Source organism: Microtus ochrogaster, linkage group LG4, assembly GCF_000317375.1.
Source record: "Microtus ochrogaster isolate Prairie Vole_2 linkage group LG4, MicOch1.0, whole genome shotgun sequence".
In the NCBI taxonomy this organism is placed as follows: Eukaryota; Metazoa; Chordata; class Mammalia; order Rodentia; family Cricetidae; genus Microtus; species Microtus ochrogaster.
This window is the reverse complement of record NC_022030.1, coordinates 5,665,184-5,679,550: the sequence shown is the minus strand read 5'-3', so window position 1 is coordinate 5,679,550 and position 14,367 is coordinate 5,665,184. Positions and strand designations below refer to the sequence as shown.

The following is a 14,367-nucleotide window of genomic DNA, read 5'->3' as shown; positions in this document are numbered from 1 at the left end:
TGAAGATCTCTTTTCAAGAGCACAATCCATGAAAGCCAAAATAAATAAATAAATAAATAAATAAATAAATAAATAAATAAATAAATAAGAGGACTTCATTAAAAGAAAAAAATATTTTCAAATGATTGTATGAAAAGAATGAAAAGGGCTGGAGATGCAGCTCAGTGGTCCAGCACCTGCCCAGCATCACAAGGCCCTGAGTTCTATCTCCCACCCTAACAGAAGGAAAGAAGAATTGCACACTGGGAGAAATATTGCCAAGTTATACATCTAATAAAGGAACTGTATTCAGAATATAAAAATATTCTCCAGACTCAGAAATAAGAAAATAAACACCTCATTATCAACCAACCAAAGAGCCCAAACAACGCTTCATTGAAGAACTCATCAGAACATCAAATACCTTCAGCTGCTGAGAAGATCTTGAGGGCTGTGAAAAAGTGCACCTCCATTGCTCAAGGGTGTTGACAGTGGTCCAACCGTGCTTGGAAACTGTTGGGTGCTTTCTGTTCTCTTCCCTTTTGTGGGGATGGGAATCGTAACCACGGTTATGTGTACACCAGGCGAGTGTTCTGCCATTGAGTTCTATCCTTAGCGCTTGCGTTGTTTTTCAAAAGGTGTCTTTCACATCATTTAGGAAAAGTAGACGTTATTTTGATGCAAGAATTTGTAATGAATATTTACTGCAGTCTTATTTGCGGTAGTTAACACTGGAAACAAAGTAGGTATCAATAGATTAATGGAAGATTACAGCTGGCCCTTCTATGCCATTGGTACTGGGGTGTCCCCAGATGAGACAGCAATGCCCATGGGTTGGTAAAGGGCATGGAGCTAAACCACTCTGGAGACAGTTTCCGAGAAGAGTGTCTGATTTGTTGTACGTGAATAACCACTTACACAGTGGAAGCCTATGGCTTGTGATTGGTTAGCACATTAGCTCAGAATGGGCAGTGAGAACTCCTCTCATTAGAGTCTCTGTGCGGAAGAGACACATTAGAGGAGATAGGAAGAGACCAGGCTCTCTCTGGGCCAGCAACCAACTCTGCAGGCGACTTCAGAATTCAGTGTTCTGACTTCAGGGGCAAGGTATGCCATACTTCTTCTTTAGAAGCACCTTTGCCAAGTAGGCTGGCCACCGGGTGATGCCTGCATTTTCTCTTCCATTTCTATACAATGGAACTCTTTCTGAAAGAAAGAGGAATGGACTGTTGAACAAGCACCTATGGGACTGAATCTCACAATAGTTACGCTAATAAAAGAAGGCATAAAAAAGAGCACCTACTGCCAGGTTTCGACTACACGAACTTTTTAAAAATACAAACAGGTATTTAGTAACAGAAAGCCCATCAGTTGTTGCCAAAGGCTATGTTGGGCAGTCATGAAGGGCAGAAGTATCCCTGGATATTTTTATATTCTGCATATAATGTTTGAGAGTCTGCATATATTCATTGTCTTGACTGGGTTGGTGGCATTGCTGGAATTTACATGTATGTAAATATTTTTCATTTAGACTTTATGTATCGTTTATTGTTTTCAATGTTACTTCAATATCACTGTCAACAGGTGGCCTTGCAGCTTCGTTCTGTTACTGTGTTAAAAGACTGTAACCAAAAGCAGCTTGGGTGAAGGAAAGGGTTTACACTTTCAAGTTTTAGTCCATCACTGAGGGAAGCCAGGGCGGGCCACTCAGGCAGAAAGGGAAGCAGAACCTGGAGAAGAACACTTCTTACTGACTCCCTCCTTGGTTCACGCTGGCAAGCCTTCTGATTCAGACCAGGCCCACCCACCTAGAGAGGGTGCCCTCCAGAGACTGGAACCTCCCACATCAACCAGCCGCCTCAGCAGGACAATCTGATAAGGCAATCTCCAGGTGACTCTAACTTTAATCCTGCTACAAATGGCACCCAAATGTTTGGGAAGAATTTCCACTTAAAGTCTGAGAAACTATTTTTTTTTTTTTAAGAACTAGATCTAGACTGACAAAAACAAAATCAAGTGCAGCTTCTCTGTAACCGTATTTTCTCCTGTAGACTATGTTTGCTGGTGGCAAGTTAGGTCAACTTGACGACACTAACAAGCAAAAAGAGTGTGCTATTTTCATTGATATTTTTCACAAATCAACCCAAATTGAACTGGTCCACAGAACCAAGTACGTAGTCTCTTAGGCAGAAGGACAGTTTCCTTATTCACTGCCCTGTACGATTTATGTGGTCAGTTCATAACTCATTTACTCCAAGGGCTGTGTCAGTGAGTTCTAGTTAGCAGCGCTGATGGTTCAGTGGGACAGGAGCTTCATTTGTGTTTACGTTTCACAACTTCCTGTGAAACAGGATCTCAGATAGTGTTGTCTGGCTTGGACCTCCGAGTGAAGCTGAGAATGACCTTGAACTCCTGATCCTCCGGCTTCCACTTACCAAGTACTGAGATTAAAGGGATGAGCCATCACGTCCAGCACATTTAATATTTTTCAGCGCTTTCATGTTCTGGGCTAAGTACTCTTACATGGGCAAATGTCGTTTACAACTTCACGAGTTGGATAATACATAAGTAAAATAATATCCTTACTTACAAAGAGATAGGCTGCAATGTAGAAATTATTTAAAGGCATAAAATAAAACACTTAAAAATCATATAAAACTAGCATCTACTTTTTTTTTGCATAATTTTTTTTTGCCTTGGAGCCATGTTAATGTATAATAGTTAAGAAGAACCATTCGGTAGTCAGAACTCAAACCTGAGCCATTTACAAATATGAATTTAATTTGTGTTTTCTCATTGTTGTGGATAAGAAAAGCTGAGTAAGGTAGAATTTGACGTCTGCCTTTTGATACAAGGTCTTGGCATTGCAAAAACAAGCTACAACAAAGCGGTTTGTTCATGATGATAATGAGGCTGTCTTTACACAGCACTATTAGCCTTGTGTTTTACGAAACGAGGATGTTTAATAACAGGTTATAGATTTGTGTATTATGTATTACATCATAAGCCCCCAAGGCTAGTGCTGTGTCTGAAAGGCTGTACTAAATGCTCTTAGCAAGTTCACATGTTTATGTACTCAATCAACGCCTAAGGCATCTTTCTTAATTAATCCACGTTAATGAAAATAGTTTACATAGCTCAAGCCAGACAGTTGTTTACTAGAGTTGTTTATGGAGGATGGAGCCCATACCTGAAGCCATGAATTACCACAAAACAAAGTGACCCAGTGCGGCTATATTTTAATTACTTGTTCAAAATGTCTTTCTTCCTCTAAAGCTTGGACTAATTACCATGCCACAGTCACACACATTTGTGGATTGCCTGTCGTGTTTACCTATAGCCTAAAAGCTGAAACAGAGTCCTTGCTCTTAGTGAGCAAAACAGGCAGCTTTTCAGATGATCAAAAAACCAGATCTGGAAAATAATCCTGAACGCTGGTGTAGGTCAAAGATCACGGCTCGTCATCTTCACTGCAACAACGTGGAAAAAGCTGAGAGAATTTCCGGCATTGAAATCCACGTCAGTCAACACGCTGGTGGGCGGGGCCCTGCGCCGCTCGCCGAGTGCGCACGCGCTATCGGGAGGCTGGCTGTGACCCTGAGAGCTTGCCGTCGCGTAGTGCTCACGTAGGACGTCGCGTCTGCGCAGATGCTTGGCGCAGAGGCCTGGCGGAAGCCAAGATGGCGCGGAAGAGGTCTGTAGGCCGCGCTTGGCGCTTTCTCCGGGTCTGAGCCGAGTTCTTTGGAAGGGACTGAGGCAGACGCCCTGCGCGCCGCGATGGCTCGGCATCGGAACGTCCGAGGATATAACTACGATGAAGGTGGGTGGCAGGGCCGCGCTGGGAAGTCGTCCTAGCTGTTCCAGCTGGGATCCTGGCCTGTACGTCCGCCAGGATGGGAGTGCGGACCGGGAGCCACACTAGAAGTCGCGTTTGTGGTGAGGAGAGGAGAAGGTGGGGGAAAGGGTAGGACATTAGAGTCCCAGGGAAGGAAGACAGCGTGATTGCTGCCTTCTGGATTGACCTGGAGAATGTGGCAGCTCACGGGCCTACGGATGTTTGGCGACGTTGGGATTCGACGCTCTTTGGTATCCAAACGTTACCTCTTTTCTCATTGTTTCATTTGGGGACCCAGGTATCAGTTTCTAACTTCTGTCTCATAAGCCCTTCTTCAGACATGCCGCCGAGGCGTTACTTATTTTTAAACCCAGGCTGGCTTAGTGCTTACGGTCAACTTTTTTTTTTTTTTTAATTTTTGCCTGTGTTCGTGTGTTTTGACTGCAAAATTCTCGCTTGACCAGAATTTTCAGCGAATTTCAAAATTGGGGACGTAAGAAACAGAAAAGATTCACGTTTAAAAGGCTCAAGAAATTAAGTCGATTTGCTGATCTTCACGCATATATTCAGTTAATGACCAATAATATTAATTATTTTAAAGTGGAAATGAAAAGCAACACTAGAGGGGAAGTCCTAGAAAAGGACTCGTTGGGTTTTTTTAATTAAAAAAAAATCTGTTCTCAAGGAGATAAGTTCAGAGTGGTTTTAGGAAGACTATATGCCCTGCAACGAATGGATAATAATAGGTATCATCAAGCATCCTAGAAGCTGAAAGTAAAGACAGTGTGAGCTAATGCAAAAGGAGTGAGCTTTGTAAACTGGAGAGCGTGCCGTTGAAGGAATCTGTTGTTAGTGACACCCCTGGGAGACTGAGCATCACTGTGTTCAGATATGGTTGGACAGCTAACACTCCGTGCTGCCTTTGGAGACTGGAACCCAGTCTGCCTGGAATGTCTTCCTTTGCTGACGACGACCACTGTCTTGTAGCGGATGTATAAAATGCCTTGTGGCCATGGCCACTGAGGAATGACTTTAGACCGGGAGAGATTTTGTAGATACAAAGCGAAGGACACTCTTCTCTTTAGTACCTTATTTCCTCCTTCAGTGATAACTGAGTGCTGGGCACTGCTTAAGATGTTTAGGACTGTCTAAAAGGAGCAGCTGGTTAACATGAGAGGTTCCCCACAGTGTAATGCCAGGATTTCTGTGTGAAGTATTTGACAAGAGTTGTGTGTCCTCTGAGACTCAGTGCTGAATACCTTCTTGTCTTGACTACCCAAGGTCAGGTTATATTTCTTTGTAACAGTTGGTGATGTCATCCTGTCTTGGCTACCTGAAGTCAGGTTATACTTCTTTGTAACAATTGGTGACATCATAACCACGCCTGTCCCGCCCTGTCATGGGATGTTTCTCCCTCCTTGCTTACAAAAGTATAATTTGTTTTCAATGTCTAGTTGTCTTCTCCCCAAAGGCTTCCCTTTGGACTTTGAATAATTAAAAATTCATAAAAGTATTTTTAACTTCCTTAGTCTGAGGTCTAAAACCTTTTGGTTCCTCTTTGTAACACCTGCTTCTTTTTTTCTGTGTCCTTTGGAGTATTTTTCATGACTGCCTCAACTAGTGTTTTTGCTTGTTTTGAGACATCTTCATGTAGCCTGTGCTGGACTTGAATCCACTATCCAGCCAAGGAGATGAACTCCTAATCCTCCTGCCTCTGATTCTGTTTCCCAGTTGATAGATGACAGTCATGGACTTTGAGGTCTGGCTTATGTAGTACCACCAGTTGGAACCTAGGACTTTGTGCATAATGGGCAAGCAATTCTTCTGCATGTGCAGCCCGACTCAGCTCGTTTAAAAGCCCTGCTTAATCCTATGTGTAGTCTAGTGGCTGGTACGATGCCGTGCGTATAGGAAACCATACCAATATTTTGTTTAAGAAATAAATGAACCACTTTAGGAAGATGGCAGGAAGAATTTTCTCCCTATTTTTAATATTATAGCTCTTTAGGCCACCTGAACTAGTAAAAATGATTTGTTATATCAAAAGATATATTTTTTGGGGTTGTGAATAACATTTTTTAAATTTGGGATTAAAGTCTGGTTTTTTTTTTTTTTTTGGAATCTCACATATTTTTATCCAATACTAGCAGTCATACAAATTTTAATTGCCATGATTTTTGGTCTTAGCCTTTAAGCATGCTGCTCCTGCAGCATGAGTGCCCTAGAAAGCTGGCTACTTTCTCCTGTGGAATTGGTTTGCATGTTCTGTTCCTCGAGAAGTTCACATGTATGTTCCCAGGTCACTTTATTTCTCACGTTGAGCACTTATCATACAGCTTTGTAATCACTCTTCTGGGCTGCTAGGCTTTTGGCATTGACAGAGCTGGAAATGTGCACACTTTGTCCTGAAAATGTCTCTTTAAGAGTCTCAGGTATAAATTTATGTTTCTTGCAGGGTTTTAAATAATTTGACTCATTAACTTATGAACACATTAATTTAGTGTCCCACGTATGCCAGGTACTTGACGGAACTAAGTTTTTCCTAGAAGGAGCAATAATTTCTTATGCATTGAAGACAAGAAGTCAGAGGTGGCTGCCGGAGGTAAAGGGGCAGCTGAGCCTTCCTAGAGAACATGCTCCGCCAAGGCCGACTCGCTCCACTTACATACTTCACTTGAAGACTCGGGGTCACGAAAGTTAGGCTTCCTGGTTCTCACGGAGAGTGACTTTGGTTGGATTGTACCCTACACTCCCTTTTTTGTAAAGATGTTTGCCTAGGGAGAGCATTGGGTGGCTTACCTTAGGTTTTGTGATCAATTAGATAATTCATTTATAAATCTACTGGATTATTACTGAGTTTTGATCACGTGGCAGATGTGGGAAAATTAAATAAAGCCCAGTCAGCTTAAAAAACAGAAGGTACATATTTAAAGATAGACTGTCCGTAATTTAGGTTAAGTGGGTGTCTGCTTTGTGGGTAGAATTCTTGGAATTTATGGAAAAGTAGACATTCAGGTTCTTTGGCAGTTGCTATTTTAATTTATTTTGTAGATAATTCAGGTGCTTCCTCATTAATATAGAAGACTGATTGAACTTGTCAATGAATCTGTTTCGTGTTTTAGATTTCGAAGAAGATGATTTGTATGGCCAGTCTGTGGAGGATGATTATTGTATTTCACCATCAACAGGTAAGTTGTAAAACAAACAAACAAAAAGCCAAAAAACTATTTCTTTGATTTGACTGTTTAAAAGTAAGTATGATTGTCATCCTGGACTAGAGTCATAAGACTATAATACATAAGTCCTAAAAAGATATGAAGCTGGTTAGTGGTGGTACACACCTTTAATTCCAGCACTCGGGAGGCAGAGATAGGCAGACCTCTTGTGAGTTTGAGGCCAGCCTGGTGTCCAGAGCAAGTTCTGGACAGCCAGGACTACACAGAGAAAGCCTGTCTCGAAACAAACAAAACAAGATATGTGTATATTTATTTATATACTCACATTTTAAAATGTAAAGTTTTTGTAATGGTTTATTTGAAAACAGAAAATAGACTTTATATATATAGTTCAGGGTGGCCCTGAATTCTTGGTGGTCCTCCAGCTTTGGCCATACTTAGATGGCTTTGTAAGTATGCCCCACCAAGTTCACCTGTAAGAGTTTCTTACTCATGAATAACTTTTATGAGTTTTGTGTGTGTGTGTGCGTGTGATCTGTGTTGGTGTAGGTGCATACTTGTGTGCATGCGTGGGGAGTGTGGGAGAGCCTCGGGTATCTTGTGTTACTCTTCATATTAGTTCTTTGAGACAGTATCTCTCATAGGCTGGTAGCCAGCAAGTCTCAGGGATCCTGCTATCTCTGCCACCCAAAGCACTGGGGTTACAGACATGTACATGGCCACGCCTGGTTTTCATGGGTACTAGGGATTTGAACTCAGACCCTCATGCTTGTATAGTAAGAGTTCTTACCCACTTACCCATTTTAAACAAAAATGAAGCAGTTTAAGGAAAGCTTTGAAGACTTATTTTTCTAATAAGTCTCTGTATTACACGGTTATATAAATCATTAAGATGTCAGTTGATCATAGTGAGATTCTGTGTTACCTCCTCGGTACAGTTCGCACGCCACTGTACCGTATGCAAGTTGGGCAAGGGCCTGGAGATTGGAAGAACACAAAAGACCTGGGTCAATCGAAAGGAGATTAGCCGAATGCCATTTATTCAACCTTGGGGAAATCCTTATGTACCTAGCTGCTGCACAAGGATTTCTGCCCAGGCAGGTGGGAAATTACCATACCAAAGATGGGGTAAACAATGCCCTACAGCTAATCACCAGGTGGGGCAGAGGGAGCACAGGAACAAACAATGTTTTAGCTGGCTGACCAGAAACTGTCCTCAAGATGAACCCCAAGAACAAGGGTAAACCTGGGCCCTACAGTGAAATCCTAAGATCTCTGAAGGCAGATTTTTATGCCAAAAATCCCCGGGCGGTTCCCCGAGCAGCTAGCAGCGGGAAATGCTGGCGAGTCCCCAGTGGGGTGGGCGGGTGCCAGGCCCTGGAGTCTGGCAAGCCAGTGCGTGGGTAGGGACATGTGACAGACACATAGTATGAATCAGAACTGAACATTTATTACTTAGAGGAGAGAGAGGGAGAGGGGAAGAGAAAAAGAGAGGGAGACAGAGAGACAATGTGCACACCAAGAGGACAGTAAGAGATTCAAGATGGCGACTAGAGGTCAGAGGTCGTGGGGGAGTGGGCGTGGCTTGTCCTTTAAAGGGACCAGAGACCAAAAGAATAACACAGATAGTAAATTTTGATCAGGGGTATTTGGAGTATTAGACTGGCATTTGGGAACCATTTATTTAGGGAAAGAATAGTAGTGCTTAGTTATGGATTTGAGACGCTTATAGAGTCAAGGTCTGCTAGGTGTGGTGGCACATGTCTTTAATCCTAGCACTCGAGTAAGAGGCAGGCTGATCTCTGAGTTTGAAGCCAGCCTGGTGTATATGGCAAGTTCTAGACCAGTCAGGACTACAGAGACTGTGTCTCAAAGGCAAGTTGAGATCTACAAGGTTTGTTGAATATGGTTTCCATGAAAGTGGACTCTTCGTACAGCAGTGATTGCTCACAATTGGTGCAAATTAATAGTTAAACTCTAGGTAGTACCTAGTGTTCTAACAGCACAAAAGTTACTCTTTCAGAAGTTTTCCGGAGATTTACATGTATGGGCCTGGCTTACTTGATGCCTTGATCAGAGAGTTCTGTGTGTCTCTCATGGCTTCATGCGAATCCTGCATTGTTCAGATTCTGGATACCCAGGCTGTGAGTTGTTTTGTGTACAATAGGAAGTCTACTGAACAGTATGTAGTTAAATAGTTTTGCTTCTTTGATAAACTCATTTTTAACAAAAGCATGAGAATATGATTTTTTTTATTTTCTAGCACATTTACAGGGTGTGAAATGTAGCTTAGTAGGCATGCATGTAGCTTAGTAGGCATGTGTGAGACCCAACACCACCTTGTAGGAAGACAGCAATAACCAGAACACTCCACCACAAACAGTCAAGAAAGGAAAGTGTGTGGCGTAGCAGTAGCATTAGACCAGAACACACTCTAGCCTCTGCTGCCTTGGATCCCAACACACACCACAGGCTAACCTGCAGTCTGGAATTTGTAAATGGATGTTTCCTGTCCTGACTGCCCAGTCCCAAATAACCGACTCAGAAGCTTACTACTATTGCTTATAAATGCTTTGCCAGTAGCTCAGGCTTGTTATTGGCTAACTCTTATACTTAAATTAACCCATATTTCTATTTATGCTTTGCCATGTGACTCATGACTTGTTACTCATTTTCTTCACCTGCTGTTTGCTGGGCAGCAGCTGACCTCTCCTGACTCCACCTCTTTTTTCTCATCATTACCAGTTTGGCTTTCCCACCTAACTTCCTGCCCAGCTAGGCAGGCCCTGTCAGCTTTTCGTTAACCAATGAGAGTAATACATATTCATAGTGTAGAAAAGCATTGTCCCACATCAGGGATTCCCTGTTTCAGAGTCTCAGAAGTTAGGATAGCAGGCCTGAGCACCATGTGCTGGGCCTAGGTTATTTTTTAATGTGTGTTTTCAGGTAATTTCCAATAAGAAATGAGTAGTTTTATAATAGTTTCTGATATTTAAAGCAGCAGCCTGTGGCAGAGCTGTGGGCTTTTGGCTGCTCTGTGAAGCAGAACCGCCTCTTCATTACTGCTGTCATGGTTGCTATCTGCCCCAATTTGCTCCTTTGTGGTTGTAATAAAACACCAGGACATAAAAGCCACTCGAGGAGGAAAGGGTTTATGCAAATAAATGCCCCCACAGACATGCTTGCGGGCCATCCTGGGTGGTAATTCCTCAGGTGAGAAGATCAGGCACCTCAGTATCTGAATACCCTGTAGACAGTATGTCTCATTTAGGGAATTAATGAATAAATGATGTATTGAGTAGCTCAGGGAATAAAACTCTAACCTGTTGATTGCCTTGATGGGTTACCTCGTCTAGGGTTAGTAACCCGTCTGGCAGTTCAGTTATTCCAGGGTCCCGGAGAGGCGGTATCTGGAAGATATGGGCTAGAAAAGAGGAATGAGGCCAAGCTGGAATTCCTGTCGAAGCCTCAGTTTATTAGAGATGGGGTACAACTTATATAGGGTATGGAGTTGGGGGGTGGGTACAGGGGCCTGAGCTCTTGCCACGTAGTTCACGTTGGTCACGTGGTCCGTTTTGGTCACGTAGGCAGGAGGTTATCTTCGGTCAGGTCACTGTAGGCCAAGAAGTCAGGAGTTGCCACACCTAGTTCCCTATGTAGTTTAGGCCAAGAGGTCACAAGTTGACACACCTAGCTCTCTAGATAGTTTGGAATGTGGGGTAGGTTCCGCTAACAGATATCTCTCTATCAGCCAATTTGGGTGTGGGGTAGGCTCTGTCAATAGAACTATTCCTAACACAATTATGGGTGTGGGGTTCTCTGTAGACTCCCCAGGGTGATGGTTCCTGCAATGATTTTAGGAGAAAATTGGCTCCTAACACTAACCTTCTTTTGTTCATTCAAGAGGTGAGCATACATATTGTACTCATGGTCTAATAAAGCCTTTAATTGAGTTGCTTTGCCAATTAATAGAAACTTCTAAACTTTAGTCACAAATACACGTATTTTGATTTCTAAGCATATTTTTCTTGATAAAAGGTGATTTTAAAATGTAACTCTTAAAAATTTCCTTTAGAAAGATTTTTCATACTGATTGTTGAATGATTGTCAGGGCAGTAATAACAAAAGAACCCGGAAAAGCAATTTGAATAATGTATTTTGTTTCAGTTAATGTGAGTTGAAAATATCCCTTTGATATATTTTAGTTCAAAATCAATACCCAGTATCAATTTGTGTGTAAGAAGAGCACCTCCTTCCCCCCTCTTTTTGGTCTTTTTACTGAAAAGCAGTGGTGTGAGGTCCTGTTCAGACAGTTAACTGCTGAATTCTGATGGGTGGAGAACATTCCTGAGCATGCTTGACAGGAAAGGTGCGTGGGCTGGGAAACTGGGGAGTATGTAGGTAGAGTGGTGGCTACTGAGTGCTTTCTGTTCTGGGAGATTCAGAGTTCATGCAAGTTATAGTATGGAAGAAGCCTGGGATGACTAGGAACCAGAACAGAAAATGGGAACCAGATTGTGAAAGATCTTTTTCATTTTATATCTGTCCCTTTTGACTGGAGGCATTTGGACAGGGAGAGAGTTTAGCAGGTGACGGAGGATGGACAGTAGACTACACTGGGCAGATTGGAGGTGGGGCTTGTAGGACAGTGTCTTTTCTTTCTCTGTTTTTTGTCTGTTTGTTTGTTAGTTTGGCTTTTTCAAGACAGAGTCTCACTATGTTGCTCTGGGTGTCTTGGAACATACTATGCAGACCACGCTGGCCTCAAACTCACAAAGATCTGCCTGCCTCTGCCTCCCATGGGCTGGGATTAAAGATGTGCAGGCAGGACAGTGTTTCTCTTAAGCTTCCCTGCTAGTATGAAAGAAAGAGTAATTGTTAAATACAATGTTCATGCCTTTTTTTCAGGGAGGATGCTGAGAGCTGTGTCTTTAATACGCACACAAATGTGTAGGAAATAGTTGTGGGCAGTTTCAGGACTTAGAATTGGAATTCCTTGGACTTTGATGTATGTCAAAATAGCTTGAATTTAAAAATTACCATGAATAACTTTCAAAAAATGCACTGAAGCTTAAGATTTAAAATTAAAAAAATTCTCACTTTTATTATATTTTCACCCTTGTTTTGATTTTTATTTGTACTAGTTGCCTTTTAGGCTTTGATTTCAACTTCAAAGTTTGGACTACCTTCTGTCTGCTGTGTCCTACCCTTTCTGTCTCTTCCTGATCTCAGCCTCTATGGCTCCTTATTCTGTTGGCCTCTGTGGCAATCCCAACCACTAGCAAGGGCTTCAATGGCTATAGTATGAGTTTGGAAATTGAAAGTTTTTGTTTGAGAAGGTGTAACAGTAAGGAATACCCCCAGAAATAGAAGCTTCTAGCAGGTGGCATAGGAGCTTATAAGTAAGAACTTCTGCTTTGCTATGGAAACCTCTAGAGTGAAGTTTGTTGAAGGAAGTGTCCGATTTATTATCCCAGTCAGCATTGGACTGATAGTCAATTTCTTGGATCACAGTAGTTTGAAACATAGTTGGAGAAATTGCACAGTTAATGTTGGACTAAGCAGAAAAGAGTTTAGGAAAGTCTGAAAAACAATTTGTAGAACTCTAGGCAGAAAATGACACCCATTTTTATTATAGCTGATAGAGTAAATCTAAAATGTCAGATTTTAAGGATTTATTTTAGATCACTAGAAATAAAAGACTATCAATCTAAGTATTATATTACATGATGTTAAGGTGCCCTCTGGCTATAAGACTCATCTCTATGAGATTTTAACAATGGAAAAGGTACTACAGAATCTGAAACAGGATGTTTCTTCAGTCTTTTATCTGTAATACTAATTTATCTCCTTGAATAAGTTGCAGAAGGATACACATATATGTAAATCATATGTGTGCCTTTCTGAAATACTTTGTGGTATTCAAAAGTAAGACTAATTACAGGGATAATAAGATTAGGATAGGTCATTTAAGCTAAGAAACCTAACAAAACCAGTAACTATTTTAGTGAAAGTGCTGGCACGTCTAGAGAGATGCATTAGCTTCCGGTGAATACAGGTGCAGGACTCTATAGTTTACAAAGGCAGAAGCTTGGCTGAGCGAAGTATAAAGTAATGGTGCAAAGGCAAATATTCACGTTAAGCATGTGGGACAAGGCTGAGGCTGAGAGTGCAGAAGTTAGTCCCAGTGTAGTTACAGGGCAGTAGAAATCAGACTTCCCAAGGAATGCTGGCTTGTCAGAGTGGCCTTTTTTAAACTAAAGCATCTTTCGTGTATCCCCTCCTCATTCCCTTATATATCAATTTTGATGACCTAATCTGTGGAAAGGAAACATTTGGTTCTCAGTTTTTCTGCATGTGTTGAATTTTCCCCTTGTTGAGTCTTTAGTTTTTTTTACTATATCCTTAATTTCCTTTATCGTAACTGCTCCAGTCTAGTGATTAATTTGTTTCTCTAATACTTGGTAACTGTTATTCATTTGGACTTTAAAGTGTGACACTACAGTTGTTTTCTTACCTGCTAATCTATAGTTCATTGACTCATGGCTGATTTCTGATTACAAATTTTATATGTGGGCTGTATTTTATATTCTCTGCATTATCTATAAATTTTGGAGGTGGTTTCTCTTCCAACATTAATACCTTCCTGGAGCCATGCTCAAGTCCAGTGTAGGAATTCTGGGCAGTGGGCTTACTGTGTTCTTATGGAAAGTGAAATGATGGAAAGACCCATAATGCCTTGCTTTATTGTGCTGCATTTGTGTTTCTGCCTTAACATACTAACTTCACTTCCTTGCAGTCGAACAGTCTTGAGGATGAAGCTCAGTGGTGTCCAGTTGAGGTGAATGTGCCCAGACTTTGGGCTTGCATAAATGATGGCACAGTGGCACAGTCAGCATGTTAGAGAAACATGGGCTAATATCTGCAAGCCAGAGTTTGGGTTTTTGGTTTGTTTGTTTGGTTGGTTTTTCAAGACAAGGTTTCTTTGTGTAGCTCTGGCTGTCCTGGAACTCACTTTGTAGACCAGGCTGGCCTCAAACTCACAGAGATCCTCCTGCCTCTGTCTCCCAAGTGCAAGTGCTGGGATTAAAGGTGTGCGCCACTACTGCCAAAGTCAAAGTTTTAGATACATGCCGCTGGTTTATGGTGGCACTGTATGATTGGAAAATGAGTTGTTGAAAACTTAAGGTCTATTGAGGACTGGAGAGATGATGGCTCAGGGGTTAAGCTCACACTTGTTCCTGCAGAGGGAACCCATAACCTCAGTTCTAGAGGATCCAGTGCCCTCTCTGACCTGTGAGGGCACATCGCATGCATGTGATATACAGACCTACACTGAAGCAAAATATTTACACATTACATAAATCTAGAAATCTG

General features: G+C 41.8%; 1 protein-coding gene across 2 annotated transcripts in view; it reads left to right on the top strand.

Annotated features, from left to right (window-relative positions):
• The first annotated feature begins 3,592 nt into the window (after positions 1-3,592).
• The window catches only part of Hbs1l (HBS1 like translational GTPase), a 73,136-nt gene continuing 62,361 nt past the window's right edge, over positions 3,593-14,367 (top strand). The window contains exons 1-2 of one of the 2 annotated variants that reach the window (XM_005360951.3): positions 3,593-3,799; positions 6,937-7,002. In XM_005360951.3, the coding sequence (XP_005361008.1) occupies positions 3,757-3,799; positions 6,937-7,002 (109 nt within the window). In that variant the 5' untranslated portion in view covers positions 3,593-3,756. The remainder of the gene's footprint in view (positions 3,800-6,936; positions 7,003-14,367) is intronic. The other variant, XM_005360949.2, reaches the window with a different exon arrangement.